The sequence below is a fragment of the Coffea arabica genome, chromosome 4c (assembly GCF_036785885.1).
Source record: "Coffea arabica cultivar ET-39 chromosome 4c, Coffea Arabica ET-39 HiFi, whole genome shotgun sequence".
In the NCBI taxonomy this organism is placed as follows: Eukaryota; Viridiplantae; Streptophyta; class Magnoliopsida; order Gentianales; family Rubiaceae; genus Coffea; species Coffea arabica.
In genome coordinates, this window is record NC_092316.1 from 7916418 (window position 1) to 7933507 (window position 17090).

General features: G+C 35.7%; 2 protein-coding genes across 3 annotated transcripts; one reads left to right on the top strand and one right to left on the bottom strand.

Annotated features, from left to right (window-relative positions):
- The first annotated feature begins 394 nt into the window (after positions 1-394).
- LOC140005216 (uncharacterized) lies at positions 395-8676 on the top strand. Its single transcript, XM_072045829.1, has 7 exons — positions 395-739; positions 848-946; positions 1604-1949; positions 6214-6348; positions 7533-7615; positions 8052-8157; positions 8255-8676. The coding sequence occupies exons 1-7, from the start codon at positions 600-602 to the stop codon at positions 8360-8362; spliced, it is 1017 nt and encodes a 338-aa protein (XP_071901930.1). The 5' UTR covers positions 395-599; the 3' UTR covers positions 8363-8676.
- Positions 8677-9614: 938 nt separating this feature from the next.
- Positions 9615-13822, bottom strand: LOC140004899 (NAC domain-containing protein 54-like). Of its 2 annotated transcripts, none has more exons than XM_072045049.1 (3): positions 13455-13822; positions 12844-13121; positions 9615-10053 (listed from the first exon to the last, which is right to left on the bottom strand). In XM_072045049.1, exons 1-3 carry the CDS (start codon positions 13609-13611, stop codon positions 9760-9762), a joined length of 729 nt encoding a protein of 242 aa, XP_071901150.1. In that variant the 5' UTR covers positions 13612-13822; the 3' UTR covers positions 9615-9759. The 2 variants fall into 2 exon arrangements, with proteins under 2 accessions (XP_071901150.1, XP_071901149.1); XM_072045048.1 differs by having other exon boundaries at positions 12841-13121; positions 13455-13821.
- Between the last annotated feature and the right edge of the window lie 3268 nt (positions 13823-17090).

Genomic DNA, 17090 nt, shown 5'->3' on the forward strand with positions numbered 1-17090 from the left:
ATATATACATAAGTATATATATATTTATTTATTTATTTCAAGTTAACTCCTACAAAAAACATAATACAAATTTAATGATGTTAATATTGACACGTGTATATACATGGACATGATAAAAGCATAAATTAATTAGCTGATGATTGCTATATAAAAATCTGCACACGTCTTATATTCTAATTATAACTTGAAGTTTTGTAACTTATGATTTGATAAATTGTTGATATCACACTAAAATTAAGGTACACAATATCAATATTTTATAAAATTTTCACAAAATACCAATGTCGTTGGGAACTAAATTTTGTATTTTTTTAAAAATATAATTCCTTATATAGTTAAAAAAAATGTACATAATACCATTTAAATTCTTCATATCTTAAATAGTCGAAAAGTGTGTCCTCTTTGTTAAATAAATAAAGCTCCAAGCTCCATGTCTCTTGATCCCAAGCGGTGCAACATCCAATGTCTTAAAAAGTGCTTGACAAAATGCTTGAGAGAACCATGTTCATGAACATAAATACTATGTTGGCCCCTAGACCCTAGTGCTGGTGCTGACATGATAGCTACCAACAACAGCTGCTGCTGATAAAATCAAGAATATGATGATGAAGAAGCCTGCAGTGCTCTACCATTATCCCTGCCCTGATGGAGCTTTTGCCGCTTTGGCTGCACATCTTTACTTCTCTTCTTCTTCCATTCGTGCTCTCTTCTTCCCTAACACTGTCTACTCCCCTCTCAGGTCTCTCTTACTTGATCTTCACAACGGTATTGAACTGTTAATGGGTTCTTTCTAATCTCAAAATTTGTCATTGGTCTCTGATTGCTTTTTTGTTTTCTTTTTTGTCAGGGCGGAAGACCTTCCTCTGAATGATATTGACCATGTTTACCTATTGGATTTTGTGGGCCCCTCTGGATTTGTCGACGAACTTTCCTCAAAAGTTAACAAGTATATTTTCTATGTTATTTTTCTACTTTTGATTTGTCTTGATATTACTAGAAGCATATCCGTTTTGCTTTTCTCGAACGAAGCTTTACGTGGAGACGTTTTTTATGTCGATCGTTTCTTTTAGGAGCTATTTGGATATGAGCATCCATAGGTTTCATTGCTTTTTGGTGATTCTGGTATAGGCTGTCTTGATTTTGGCATAAGTTCATTACGGATATTAATAACGTAGGAAACATGAAGGGAATGGAAACTTCGAAATTTTATGTTATTGACTTTCATTATTTAAGCTGATGATTGACTTGATCTTGCTTTAACAAATGAAAGATATCCTTCATTAATTTTTAGAGTAAATCTTACATGCACTAACAGTGTAAACACTATCACGGTTGGATTCACAACACATACGCAAAATTTGGGTTTCAAATTCAAATTCGGATTATGTGTCATGCATCCAATGGTAAAAGTGTATACACTGTCAGTGTATCGAAGATTAATTCTAATTTTTATTGATGCGTTATCTCTTATGTAACTTTATGCTAACATAAGCTGTTTTTACCTCGAAAATTTAAAAGCAGAAATGGAGATGCAATTTGGAATGTGTAGTATCTGATCTTTATGTTTCTTTTTGTTATTCTGAATTGTTATTTTCTTGTGTAGAGTTGTGGTTTTAGATCATCACAAAACTGCGTTTGAAAGCTTAGGCACAGGGAGTTCAGTTAATGGTACTGGTAATGTGATCAAGGTGATAGATATGAAGAGGAGTGGGGCCACCATTGCTTATGATTATTTCAGGGAAAAGCTATTGGCTAGGGATGGAAGCAAACTTGGTGATAATTGTGGACGGATAGCTGCTGTATTTGAAAGGGTTAGAAGATTGTTTGAGTACATTGAAGATGCAGATTTATGGAGGTGGCATCTTCCTAATAGTAAAGCATTTAGTAGTGGCTTAAAAGATATGAACATTGAGTTTGATCCGAGACTGAATCCTGCATTGTTTCAACAGGTAATGTTTAGAAAATGATTTCTTGAGTTGGCATTTTGATAATTAGAATGACTTTTTCTTGCCATGGGAATTGGAGTCCGTCATTTTAGATAAGTTCTCAGAAATGCCCTTAAAGCAAAATGATGGCATGGAATCCAAAAGAGGTGGATAGAAGGCAATTTATTAATATAAGATCCAGGTTTGCATAGCATGTCTATACTGTGACCCAGACACCTTAATGTTTGATTGGCATAATTATTCTAATTAATAATCTGCAAGATGTAACTGTGTTGCTAAGTTATTAACCCAGCACCTTTTAATTTTTTCTTTTTAAAGAGGATCTGCAGGGGTTATTCAGCATGCATCTTTTTGCGTGATTTTTAGTGCTTAAAATCTTTTCATTTACTTTTGAGACCATTATTTTAGTTCCTTCAGATTGTTATCAATTGCCCTTTCACAAAAGGATGCTATTGTCAACAGGTATCTTGGAAGGAAAACATCTAGTCACTATATTATGAGTGACCAACTAGTATTTATAGGAATACAACCCTAACAACTATTTACAAAAATACCCTTACTAATTTATTATCTACAATAATACTTATATTCTCTTAACACTCCCCCTCAAGTTGGAGAATATATATCATAAGCATCCAACTTGTTACAAAGGTATTTCACCCTAGAGCCCCCTAAGCTCTTGGTAAACACATCAGCCAATTGATCTACAGACGGTACATGAGATGTCTTGATGACCCCGTCAAGCAATTTCTCTCGAATAAAATGACAATCAACTTCAATATGTTTTGTCCTTTCATGAAACACTGGATTAGACGCAATATGAACAGCCGCCTGATTATCACACACTAAATTCATAGGCTGTTTATGCTCAAACCCAAGTTCAAGTAACATGCTCTTCAACCAAACCAACTCACACACAGTGTGAGCCATAGCGCGGTATTCAGATTCTGCACTTGATCTGGATACAACTGTTTGCTTCTTACTCTTCCACGACACTAAATTACCACCAACGAACACACAATATCCTGTAGTCGATCTTCGATCTGAGGCAGAACCAGCCCAATCTGCATCACTATATCCTTCAATATCAGCGTGTCCATGATTTTGATACAGCAACCCTTTTCCAGGAGCACTCTTAAGATACCTGAGAATCCGTATAACAGCATCCCAATGACTAGTACGAGGGGTATCAAGAAATTGACTCACAACACTCACTGGAAACGAAATGTCAGGTCTCGTTACAGTGAGATAATTTAATTTACCCACAAGTCTTCGATATTGCTTAGGATCATCAAGTAATGCACCTTGATCTCCTGCTAATTTCACATTGGGATCCATAGGAGTATCCACAGGTCGGCAACCTAACATCCCAACTTCACTCAACATATCGAGTACATATTTCCTTTGACATAAATAAATCCCATATTTAGACCGAGCTACCTCAATACCCAGAAAATACTGTAGATGACCTAAATCCTTTGTCTGAAAGTTTGCCTGCAGATTGGATTTAAGCTTCTGGATCCCCACAACATCATCACCTGTAATCACAATGTCATCCACATAAACAACTAATAAAATTTTACCAGCATTAGAATGCCGATAAAATACAGAATGATCTACTCCACATCTTGTCATACCGAACTCCATGACAACACTACTAAACCGGCCAAACCAAGCTCTCGGAGACTGTTTCAATCCATATAAGGATTTTTTCAAACGACAAACCAACCGCGGATTCTCCCCCTGAACAACAAATCCAGGAGGTTGTTCCATATATACCTCTTCTTCCAAATCTCCATGCAGAAATGCATTTTTCACATCCAACTGATGCAATGGCCAATTATAAGTGGCTGCCAAAGAGATAAGAAGACGAACAGAGGTAATCTTTGCAACAGGAGAAAATGTTTCTAAGTAGTCCACTCCATACACCTGAGTAAATCCTCTAGCTACCAGACGAGCCTTTAATCTATCAATAGAACCATTAGGCTGCACTTTTATAGTGTACACCCATTTACAACCAACAACAGGCTTACCTGAAGGACGAGGGACAAGATCCCAAGTACCATTTTGTTCCAAAGCAGACATCTCTTCTTGCATGGCTAATCTCCAACCAGGATGATTAAGAGCATAGGTAATAGACTTAGGAATGGAAATAGAATCAAGGGAAGCAACAAAAGAAGAATATGACATAGAGAGATGAGAATAAGAAACAAAATTAGAAATAGGATGGGAAGTACAATGTCTCTTACATTTGCGTAAAGCAATAGGAAGATCTAACTCAGAGGAGGGCGTCATACCTGGATTTGAAGAGTGAGAGTTAATTGGTGAAGTGCGTGGCATATCAGGAACTTTCTCAACCATGGAACGACGAGAGTAAACTTGAAGATGAGGACGAGATAATCGAGTTATGGAATCTGGTGGACTAGATAACTCAGGTAATAAAGGGGAAGGGACTGGTAAAACAGGAGAGGAAAAAGAGTGACACTGGTCTAACTCACAAGACATACTTTGTTTGATAAAATATGGAGTGGATTCAAAGAAAGTAACATCAGCACAAGTAAAAAATCGATTTAAAACTGGACTGTAACATCTATACCCTTTTTGCGCTCGTGCGTATCCTAAGAAAATACACTTAATAGCACGAGAATCTAATTTATCCACCCCGGGAGCAAGCTGATGAACAAAGCACACACATCCAAAAATACGAGGAGGCAATTTAAACACAGGTTCATGAGGAAAAAGAATGGAGTGAGGTAATTGACCTCCAAGAATATTAGATGGCATGCGATTAATTAAATAACATGCAGTTAGAACTGCATCACTCCAAAATTGTTTGGGCACATTCGTGTGCAACAACAATGTTCGAGCAATTTCGATTAAATGTCCAATTTTTCTTTCAGCAACTCCATTCTGTTGTGGAGTGTGAGGACAAGAGGACTGATGAATAATACCAGATTTAGTCATAAAGGTATTAAAAGGAGTGGAAAAATATTCTTTCGCATTATCACTGCGAAGTATACGTACAGGCACACCAAATTGATTTTTTATTTCTGTAACAAATGCACAAAAAATGGAATATAATTCTGAACGATCTTTCATTAAATAAAGCCATGTAACTCTGGAAAAATCATCAACAAAAACTACAAAATATTTAAAACCTAACTTTGAAGTGACTCGACTAGGACCCCAAACATCAGAATGAACTAACAAAAATGGTTCAGAAACCCGTTTATTGACTCTAGGAGCAAAAGAAACACGATGATGCTTTCCTAGCTGACAAGACTCACATTCTAACGAAGATAATTGACTCAAAGTAGGAACCAACTTTTTCAAATTTTGTAAAGACGGATGACCTAAACGACAGTGAATTTCAAGAGGAGAAACAGTAGCAGGACATGCTATCGGACCATTGAAGTGGAGAAAGTAAAGACCATTATGCTCATACCCTCCACCAATCGTCCTCTTTGTCTTCAAATCCTGAATGACAACAGAATCAGGAGAAAAAGTAACTGTGCACTGTAGAAATTTAGTGAGCTTACTAACAGACATTAAATTAAAGGGCAAATTGGGTACGTAAAGAACAGAAGACAGCGGAAGTGATGGATTAATTTCTACAGTGCCTAGGCCTTTAACTTTAGTGGTAGATCCATCAGCTAAAGTAACATGAGGAAAGGAAGTAGACTCTTGAAAATTAGAAAAAAATTTAGAGGTACCTGACATATGATCAGTAGCTCCGGAATCAATAATCCATGAGTCATTACCTTTTTGTGCTAAAGAAGCAGAGGGAAGAGATGCGTGATTTGTAGCTTGGTACTGTAGGAATTTAACATAATCTTCCTCAGATATAGTAACAGTTTTCTGTGACCCATGTGCTGAAAAACTTGATTCAACTTGGTCAGTGATAGCCGTATTAACAAACCTTTCAACCATAGCGAATAGCACGTCAAACGAAAAAACGGGTCAAAACTTGAGCCGTGAACAGTAACGGGCATAAACAGTAACGCGTGAACAGTAACGCGTGAACAGTACGCGTGTACAGTGCGGCGTGAACAGTGATTTTGCTAGATGTTTAACCCTAACCCTAGGACTTTTGCTCTGATACCATGTCAACAGGTATCTTGGAAGGAAAACATCTAGTCACTATATTATGAGTGACCAACTAGTATTTATAGGAATACAACCCTAACAACTATTTACAAAAATACCCTTACTAATTTATTATCTACAATAATACTTATATTCTCTTAACAGCTATAAATCTTTGCAGTTGGTTTATTTGGATCCTGAGTCCATCATAAGTCAAGGCATTGAGAGTTTGGCACAGAAACAGAAGCTAATAGATGATGTTCTTGATCAATCATATCAAATTGCACTTGGTGGTGGAGCATTTGGACATTGTCTGGTAAGCTTCTGGAGTTATTTGGCTGCATTAAATATAAATTCAGAGATTTATAACCAATGCAGTTGTTTTCTCAGGATATCACATAAATTTCTTTATGTGCTGTCATAATTCTGGAAGTTTGGCATACATCTATTACTATCCTTTGTTACAGCTTATGTTTTAGATTGAGGTTTCAACTCATCTTAGAGCAGGCAAAAGGTATTGGCTCGCATTGCCATTATGTGATGTAGGATTACAAATTATTGAGCTTGTCATAAATTGATTAACCTGCATGCCATGCAAGGATCATTTAAGAACTGTAAATAGTCTACTCTCCTCACTGATGGCCTAGTCTTTTATATGATTTCAAAAATTGACGGAGATTGATTAATGTCATACTTATTATAATCTGCTCTCATACATGGCAAGCTGGACAATTTATTAAATTTTGAAACAAGAGAATAGAGGAGAACAATGCAATGGGAAATCCATAAACTTGTCCAACCTCTTCTATGAAATGCGAAATGTGAGGACAAAAAACCTACTAAATGCAGCTATTTTTGTAGAGAATATGAATACTCTATACTTTTGGTATTATGATGGCCTTATGCATCCCAAATTGCATGTTATAGTCTTAAGAGTTAGGCTATTTCATCCAGGGTCTTCAATAGTCTATGTTTAGGGGATAAAGACATTATCTTTCTGATTATATTTGTTGGTTAGTATTCTCTTTTTCTAATCACTTGAAGACGCCTTTTATTATAACTGCTCATTTTGCTTCCCAAACTTCATGTGTTTTCTTTCCCGATTTGGATGCTATCAAATTGTAATATTAGTTCAGTTGAAGATTGAAAAGCTATTTTTGACCAATTATGTTCTTCATTTCTAATCTTAATCTCAAATCTTACCACATCTGGGTGCCCCGTAGTCCAGTCTGTTTTTATGTTTCTTGGTTCATTTGTTTCTCTGTCTCAATCTAAGTAACCATATTTTGGCAGTCAAATTACAACATCTCTTGATTTCCTTTAAAGTTTTGGCAGGTGTTTTCTTAACAATAGTCTAACCCTGAAGTTATTGTGTGCATATTGGATGATTGCCAGATCATTGAGGAACATAACGTTAGTGGCATCTAGTTTAGACAGTAAAACTGTTTAGACTGCCAGTGGAATTGAGATCTTCCGTCTAATTTCATTCTCCTTTAGTAGGCCGTCAATGCAGATTCTGTTATTGAGCTGAGAAGTGAGCTTGGGCACCAGTTAGCCAATAAAAGCCAAAATATGATGTTGAGGTTCGTAGTTGCTTATTTCTCTTCTTGCTTGACTTAGATATTGTGTACTTTTCTGGTTTTGCAATATTGGTTTCTGTAATGGGTTATGAAAATTCTCATTAATGATTGGTAGGAAATAGGAAAAATTGGAGTCCCTATTTTGTTAATAGAGTACTAGTAAATGTCTTAGAAATCTGCATATATAAACAGACAGGTGATTGAAAAATTTGTACATGACGTGAATATCTCATTAATTTTGAAGTGGGTAATTTATCAATTAAGCAGTTATGCATGTTGGCGAACCTTCATACCTGGTCTACTTGAAAATAAAACTTGCCCAGCTTGTCATTGCTAGTTACAATCATGATCATTCATGCTTATTACCTGTGCTTCTATTTGTGCATTTGGTTCTAGCTTTTTGACGTGACAGTTTTCCTTGCTGCTGGATGTCCTCTAGGGGAATTGGCGCTGTTGTATATAAGGTACCAGAGCTTGAAAATGATCGACTGCTAAAAATAAGCTTAAGAAGCATTGAGAATGAGGATACAACACAAATCTCACAGGTTCTTAATATCTTCACAACTCAAAGCACTTCTCCTGTTGAGTTACGAAAATGTGTAGCTAGAGTTAAGAGTTAATACATCATACAATCACATGCAGGAATTCGGTGGTGGAGGCCATCGGAATGCTAGTTCATTTATGTTATCCTCTACTGACTTTGAGAAGTGGAAGGTTCATGGTGATGCCTTGACCAATGCGGCAATTTAGAATATTTTGTGCATGTCATGTAGATGGTGTAAGGTGCTCTAATCATTGTTGATTCTATTATCAATCCATGTGAATCAAAATCCAACAGTAATCTATGTAGGTAGTATGTCAAAGTCTCTCCTGTTCGATTTTTTCCTGTTTAAAGAGAAGTAAGACCTTTTTCTTCTGTTACCTCCTAGAAGCATAGAAGCCATAACATTCTGTGTTAATCATTTGCAGAGTTGATCTGCTCAGTGTCTCACAGGTAAAATCTGTCAAGAACAGAAGCAGCATGAAAGTTGGGGCTTAGGCTTGAAAGTTGTTACGTGTTGAAATTCACGGATCCAAGTAGACCCTAATAAACTTTTCCTGAACTTTTCGAATTATTTTGACTTCTCCATTAGATGACAGTATAAGTTTTGCTGTGATAGGTCATGCTGCTAACATGTAAGCTCAAGGCATGAAGCCCAACTGATTAGCCCTGTCAAAAACAGGCATTGTGATAAGCAGACCCTGGACTTAATTCTGGTGTAGGTCTACAGAACCCCCCAAGCTATACTTAGGTGTTGAGGACAGCCCACTAAGACAACCGGGAAGGACCGGAAACTTTCCTATAATCTTAAGCCCTCCCTTCTCCCCTTCCTCAGATAAGGCTTGGAGCATCATCACTTTAGAAAAAAAAAAGGGGAGGGGGGGAGAAAGAGAGAAAAAGTGCAGGTATCAGGTACAATGGACTCTTCAATCTTCACAAAGTGATAATTTTGTCTTTGTTTGGTTATCCCTTACAAGTGGAATCAATAGCTAGTCTACCCCAACTAATCTGAGGCCCAGGTTATTAATTCTACTTCATACTTAAGTAGATTGCATGTGAGCTAGATCCAGATAGTGATGGGGGAAGATGGCATTATATTCTCATAATCCTTCGGCAGGTCATAATGGTTACAGTAAAGGGTAGGTCTTTGTAACTTTCCAGTATTAATTAAACAACAGTGGTTTGAGAACAAATATGAATGCTAGAACTTAAAGCAGCACAACATAAAAAAAGACCCCTTTATTCCGCAGGTTACACCAAGTAGCCTCCGAGTAAAGAGGTCAAAAACTTGAAATCTGTAGAGCCATCCGAAAGAAACTGGCTGCAACTGACATGGCAGTCCACATCAATTAAAACAAAACCTAAATACAATTAGAGATCATCACCAATGTCCTAAAAGCAGACTCCAAAAGAAAAGTTATCCCCCCCCAAACCCCCCCCCCACCCCAAAAAAAAAAAAAAAGAAGCAAATAAGATACAAATAAAACTGATGATGAAGAGATTTCAAAATCTTCTTCAAATCAATAATGTGGTATTATTCTTATGAGAATTATGAGACCTAGGACTTGAATTTATGTCATTAATTTGTGTGGCCTCCCAATCCCTATTAGTTTGTAAAAGCTACTTGAGACACTTCTTCCTGACCAACAAAAGGAGCGGTGGACGAACACCACGCATCATCTGTAATAAACTGCATCCATGAATCATCTTTATCTTCTTTATCTTCTTCTTCCATGCATGAGGTTGATGATGCTAATGGAACGTCGGGCGACATCGTTTCGTAATCATTCACAACCCCTTGAGAGTAATCCAGGAACGACAGGCTAGATTGCCCTTGTTGTTCTTCTATTTCAGTGCACACTCCATTTTTCTTGAACACGCGGCATAATGCATATGAGTCCTGCATACAAAAGCTATAGTCAAGTTTGTATCCAGTAATATATAATTTTTCATCCCTTGAGTTGGTCGAAACGACAGAATTAGTATCATGCCTTCTTACTAATTCAGGTTCGAATCTTTTTTGAAACATTCACCTGTCGCACAGAACTTGTTTAGTGCGTCTTACTTCTCCGTATGGTTAGCGGGTTATTGCACAGAACAAAAATTACCTAATGCACACTCTCTCTCGGATAGTGATTCCGAGTTATCTTGTTAACAAAAAAATAAAAATAAAAAAATTTCCCCATAAAATGTTAACTACATTCCTTAAGGTGAATGCTTGGCTTGGATTCTCAAGTATTCTTGGCTAATCCTTCCTTCCAATGCACAGAGAGAGAGAGAGAAAGAGGGGAAAGGACAAAAGTCGAGGCTTTGCCAAGCCGATATCTGACGCAGCAATTGTATTTTTGCCTTTCCTTTTTCCCTTTTTCTAATTGGAGGACAACAATCAACAATATCCCGAGTCAGAGATGTTTAAAACAGTCAATAATAGTGGCTCGTGGATTAGACTTCAGAACTGTAAAAAGATGAAATGCTGAAAACTAGAAAGGCGACATCATATATATCTCCTGGAAGCTTTTGAAGTGCAAGAAAATCTCTCTCGCATATTATTATCTAAAAAAGTACGAAAAGAAGTACTAGTATGAGAAAATCTCTCCTTCATGTCTGTTCATTAAGAAATCAGTTTTGGTAGGTACTACCATTGACATGATGCCTTCTAAATCTAAACCACTTTTTTTCTAGTATTTAATTTGTGGACATAAAGAGAAAATGAATAATGTAATTTGTAACGTCACAGGAAGATGGCAAGAATTTTTTTCTTTTCCTTTTTTCTACTTTAAGAAAAACTTTACTAGTTTGAGCAAGACACAAATTAAATGACATTAAAAAAGACAAACAAAAAAAACCCAAAAACTCTTTGGTGCAGCATTGCCTAGATCATGTGTGTGTGTGTGTGTGGACAAGTACTTGGTGGATATTCTGTGGAGGGCAGGCAGCATAAGATGGTAGTCCATTGGCTTATTAAGGTATTGGGAATAAAGTGAAAAGTGACCGACATCTTCTTACAGAATGAAAGTGAAGAGGGCCGGGGTGCTTTTAGGCCACCATATTATGTTATGTTGTCCATAGAATATATGGATAGGTCAGATGATCTCAGTTTTTTTTTTGCAGTAGAATAGAATCTTCCATTCTTCTAGATCAGATCAGATCAGATCATATGATTACCAAATTAACCTAATAGGACTAAAGATGAATTGATCAGTGGACTGTTAGAGATTCAGTCATATGGGGGTATGGTACTTTTGTCTCACTACACAATGACAAAGTGAAGCTAAGTTGGCTTTGTCACTCAAGAGATCTAAGGCCAATGCAAGAAACGAATATGTCATCAATTTGTTTATTCTATTGGTATCATTATATATTGATGCTCAAAAATTATATACTAATATATAGAAAAGAAAAAGGATAAAGTGGGACTGTCCCTTGATAGAGAAGGACAAATTTTAAAGCCCTAGCTTTTCATGCATGCCATGCAAACCATGCACGTTCTTTATCTTCGCCAGTTTGATCATTGATGGTCAATTATCACAAGGGCTGGTCTTATATATATATATACACACACATATATATATATGCCTTAAGTTTTCTTGGACAGAAAACAGCATAGCCTCCCAAAAAAAGAAAAAAAAAAGCCCATAAGACATGGGGGGGGGGGGGGCACATGTTAAAGCTAAGTCATCTTGCTTTCTATCCATCTCCTTTGTGTAAAAGAGGAACTGAAAAATCAAGAAATGATGCTTTCCAACTAACTGAGACTGGAAATTCAAGCTTTCAGAGTCAAATGGTGACATAAGAAGATTATTAAAGACTAACCTACAGCATTATGACAGTCATTTTTTGTGGAAAAGTTTGAAGTCATAAACCAAGAAAAGAAAAAAAGAAGGCGATAAAAGAATAAAAGAATGAACTTGAAGGGGCGTCTTTCCCCAAAAAACTGATTTAATTATAAGGGTGCAATTACAATTAACTTGACACCTCCAGCTAGCTAGCATCACTCGGAGCTCAATCACAATGGATCAATGATGGTTGCATCTAATTAAAGGGGGTTTAAGAATTTTCTGGTATTTTCGGAAAATTTTATGAAAAGGGAAAATACTGGACTAGGAATTACAGGATTGACACATAGCTAGTCTAAATGACGCATAATTTTTTCTTATCATTCACGTCTAGGATTCATTTTTCCTATATATACATGTCTCTAGCTAGTTCAACAAAGTTATACTTGTAAGAGCAGCGACTTAAAAGAGAGAAAATGAAGGTTTAGAAGACACTGAAGAATAGATTTGCGTTCCCTGAGATGAGAGTTCTGGACTCAATGGCAAGGAGATGAATGTTCATGCTAAGACTCTTTTAACTTCTGTGAAGCGTAGAAGAACTTCACCAGGACTCATCTTTCCCTTTGGTTTATACCGACGATAACCTTTTTGGATCAGTAATGACATCTTACACTAGCTAGGTGATGATAATGAATATACCAGTTGATCAAGCAATCAATTCCCCCTTTCTATGCAGTGTCAGGCATGAGCACTTGAGAGGGGAAAATTTAATCAGCCAAAGAATCATAGCCTCCTAGCTATCTTTCTTGCTCAACTTATGTCATGCAAATGTTTCCAAATGATATGATGAATTTACCTGATTTTAGTTGTCTGTATATTCATCAATGCCAAATTTAGAGTAAGCATACAACTACCTGAATGCCAGAGGTTTCCTCGCATTCCTTGTCATCGAGGCGATATTCATGCATTACCCAATCGGTTCTGATTCCCTGAGGAGCTCGGCCTCTGTAGTAAACCAATGTCTTCTTCATCCCAATTGGTCGATTTTGACTCGACACCTTCCGATCTTTCCCTGTGGACTTCCAATATCCGGCTCTGGTTGCTCTATTAGTTCTAAATCCATTTGGGTACTTTCTGTCCCTTGGTCCAAAAAAGTACCACTCTGGATCTCTACTGGGCAAGAATGATTTCTCTGCAGCAGAAGTGCAATACTCGAATTATTATCAAAAACGAAAATCTCCAAACATTGCCATGAAGTTCAAGAGAATAATGAAGGGATGAATGCCTTATGATGGTTGAGCAAATTTATTGCATAAACAAGAAGTTGCTCGAACATAGTGATTATTGAGTATGCTAGCATACATATATGATTTGAGTTGAAAAGATCGATCATTTGAACTAATCATCACGATTTTGCAGAACAAACTCGACTTATATAAATACGTCATTGACAACATGCTAGAAGCTGAAGAAGAAGAAGAAAAGAAGGAAGATGGAGAAGAAGAAAATGAGGGGGAAAAAATACCTGCTAATTCCCAAGGCTCACATTTGTAAAGATCAACTTCAGGAATGATATCAAGTTCAATTTCTTGGCCATGAATTTTCCTCTTGAGATAATAATTCACAAGCTCTTCATCAGTGGGATGGAACCTAAAACCAGGAGGCAATCCGACTGGTGCCATGATTGATTCCCTCCCTCCTGATCTTCCACCACCCTGATATATACACTCTTTGCCGATGAGTTTCCTATAACATTACTGCTACAAAGAACAGGCTTGCCCACTATATATAATAAAGGATTCAAAGTCCCTTGTCTTTGAGTGTCCGTCTTTAACTTTTTCTTCTTTTGCAGATTCTCAGAAACGTTTCCTGCAAGCCCTTGTCTTATTAGCTCCTGATAGAGTGCATCCAACTCTTTCCTCCTCACTCTTATATCTTTACGAAACAATTTTTACCATAGAATATGGATTGGCTGTTGCTTTCCCTCGTCAAATTATATATATGGGCTTAAAGCAAGAGAACATGAGAATGGCAATGGTCCGGGCTGTTACGTTAAGCCTAGATCATTTGGAAACGTGATCATTTGAATAATCATTTTATGGTTCATTTTTTAGATTATTTAGCAAATTTTTTTCTATTGATAATTTGATCTAGCATAATTCTATAATCTAACCATACAAACCCATAAATGTGGATAATAATTTTTTTTTTTTTTTTGCAAGTGGTAATGTTTTGTGGTGATCCAACTAAATTTCAAACTTTACAAAGTGAGATACCTCTTTTGGTGTTATTGTTGTCTTTGGATATGAAGTTAAAGAAAAAAAATATTTTTCATATGAAGAAAGGTTTGCTGTTTGGTAAAATAAATTAATGATGTACTGTAAAAATATCTTAACAATTGTAAGTGGTTATTTGTCATTAAGCTTAAGAAATTTATGCGTCAAACGTTTAGGACTCCCTAAAACTTAAGGAAATCCAACACAATTTTGCTCATCCCTTTCACGACTAAAGTGAATTTTTTTATGTAGTCACTTTAGGATGCGTGCGTATATAATAAGGACATACCCAAATAAATGGTGTAGTGGAAGAGCTATATTACGAGTGCATAATCGAAAAATTTCGATTTATCCTTCGAAATTTTCAAAATTGACAATTCGAAATTCGGAACTGAAATTGGATTTTTCGATTTCGAATTATGCGAATTTAGTTCGAATCGGTAATGAAAATTTTCAAATCGGAATTCAGAATTCCTATTTCGATTTCAAATTCTTTTTTCATATACATATATACATATAATATATATATATATGGAATCTAACATTTATATAATAATAATAATTTTTATATTCTTGAATTCGGAGAAATCGGAATTTACCGAATTTCGAATTAAATTTGGAACGAATTCGAATTCGAAATTCGGTCGAAAATTCTTATGCCAAAATTTCAAAAAATTTCGACTTCAAAGTTCCGAATTACCAATTTTGATTCCAATTCACCCCGGCCCCTAAGCTATATAACGTTGAGAAAGGAACAAAGACATCCGATTCTGGGTAAAATTATTCTCAACGATGTAACATTTTTAAACATACTATAAATGAATGTTAACTAATTGTACAATCTTATAATAAAAGAGACGCAATTATAATATATGAACTTTTAAGCCTCGAGATCTTAAATTTAGCAATAAGAATTCTAAATAATTAATAATGAGTTATTCAATTAGTTATAATTTGTTATACTGTTCAAAAATAATTATATTGACAATTATTCTAACCCCTTTCCCCATGACATTAGAGGAGAGCAATGCAGGATTTTGACTTTGAGAAAATCACCATATATTTTACAGCAGTTTCTATCCTTTCAATTTGCTACTTCCTCTTCTCCAAATTGTGCCCCAAAACAGTTGAAGTTTTTAATTTCCTTTATTACAATTCTAGTTGGTTATTAAAATAGGTATAAAACAAAAGTCACTAAAATATTAGTGGCAGCCCCCTTCATAGAGAATTCCTTTATCTTTCAAAAACTAATGGGCTTAACTCCACCATTTTATGCTACAAATTAAGATCACGTATCTTAAAATTGAAGCTAAAGAAATTTACAATCTGATTTCATGCAAAATCAACATCAAGTAATAATATAATTTTTTGCCGTTCAATTAAAACTTATGATTTTTCTCCAAAATAAATAAATAAATAAATACTTTTAATATTAAGTTGAAGAAATGTCCCCACGTGAGCTACCTTTGGTTTCTGCTACATTTATAAGTCCATCATATGCATATATATACTTTCATCACGCCCACATCCAATTATGACTGCCAAAGGAAAAAAATTATTATAAATTTTACTACAAAGTATAAATATTTATACATATGGATCAAAATGATTTTTTACCTATACTAATTAATATGGAATCAAGTCATTAATTTTGTTAGTAAAGCCCAAATTAGCCACATTATATGTGCTTCAAAAAAGAAAAAAAAAATTAGCCACATTACACTAATTAACAACACAGGCACTAGGCTTAATCATTTATGTTACTTCCACCTAGACCTTATTATTATCACTATTATGATGGTTATCTATCATGATGGAGTGGCTAAATTCGGACTCTTCTTCTGTGATTTTATATTTTGATGCATTAATGTTTCGTACTATTACTATCAGAACTTGTACCATGCAAGTGTGAATTCATAATTGCCCTGCTGGGCTTTTGAAGGTTGCTCGGGGAAATAGGTTTATTTGCCAAATTCTTGCTTCCGTAAGAAAATGTTAGAAAAAACATTCGCTTGGGGCGTCATACCGGGGTTGGTGGGGATTAGTTAACTCTTAGTAGAAGCCGTCCTGCTGGGCTTGCCCCTGTGGGGGTTCTTTCCCACATCGGTATTGGGGGGGTTTGGGGTTGGGTAGATAAGTCCCTTGGGCGCCTTCAAAAGTTGCCGGCTTTTGAAGGTTGCTCGGGGAAATAGGTTTATTTGCCGAATTCTTGCTTTCGTAAGAAAATGTTAGAAAAAAAAGTGTGAATTCATAATGCAAGGCTATGAATTTGTCATATATATCCCTTCATCATTTTTAATTTGTAGGTTTCATTTCCTTAAATTTTTACATCTGTTGAGTAATCTTAATTAATTAAATTGAATTCATATGAAATTTTTTGCACTTGTTTTTCTTGATGAGAATACTTTTTTGAACCTTGCAGATTGAATATGAATATGACGTGGTCACATCTTGTCCATCAATCTCCACCAATATAGATATAGAACCATACATACAAGCCCTTCGCGCTGTTCTTGAAGTAGTCTTCAACACAATTGCATGTGCTCTCTCTTTTTACAAAAAACATAAGCATATGGGGAATTATTACCCCCAAAAAAAAAATACTATATGATAAAAAAGTGGAACATTAAATGGAAAATTAAAAGCCTTGTCCGAATGGTGAGTCACACTCATTGGGAAGTTCAAACTTCAAGAATACAGGCTACAGTCCTCAGCCAAACAATACCAAAAGGAAAAAGCTAAAAATATCCAAAATACACTAAGAAACAAACAAATTGCCAATTCCATGCATATATTTAGAAATGGAATTTAATGAACAAAACCCTATATTGGTAATATTCCAGAGACATATTACTGCCGGGGAAAAGAATTAGGTAAAAGACTGA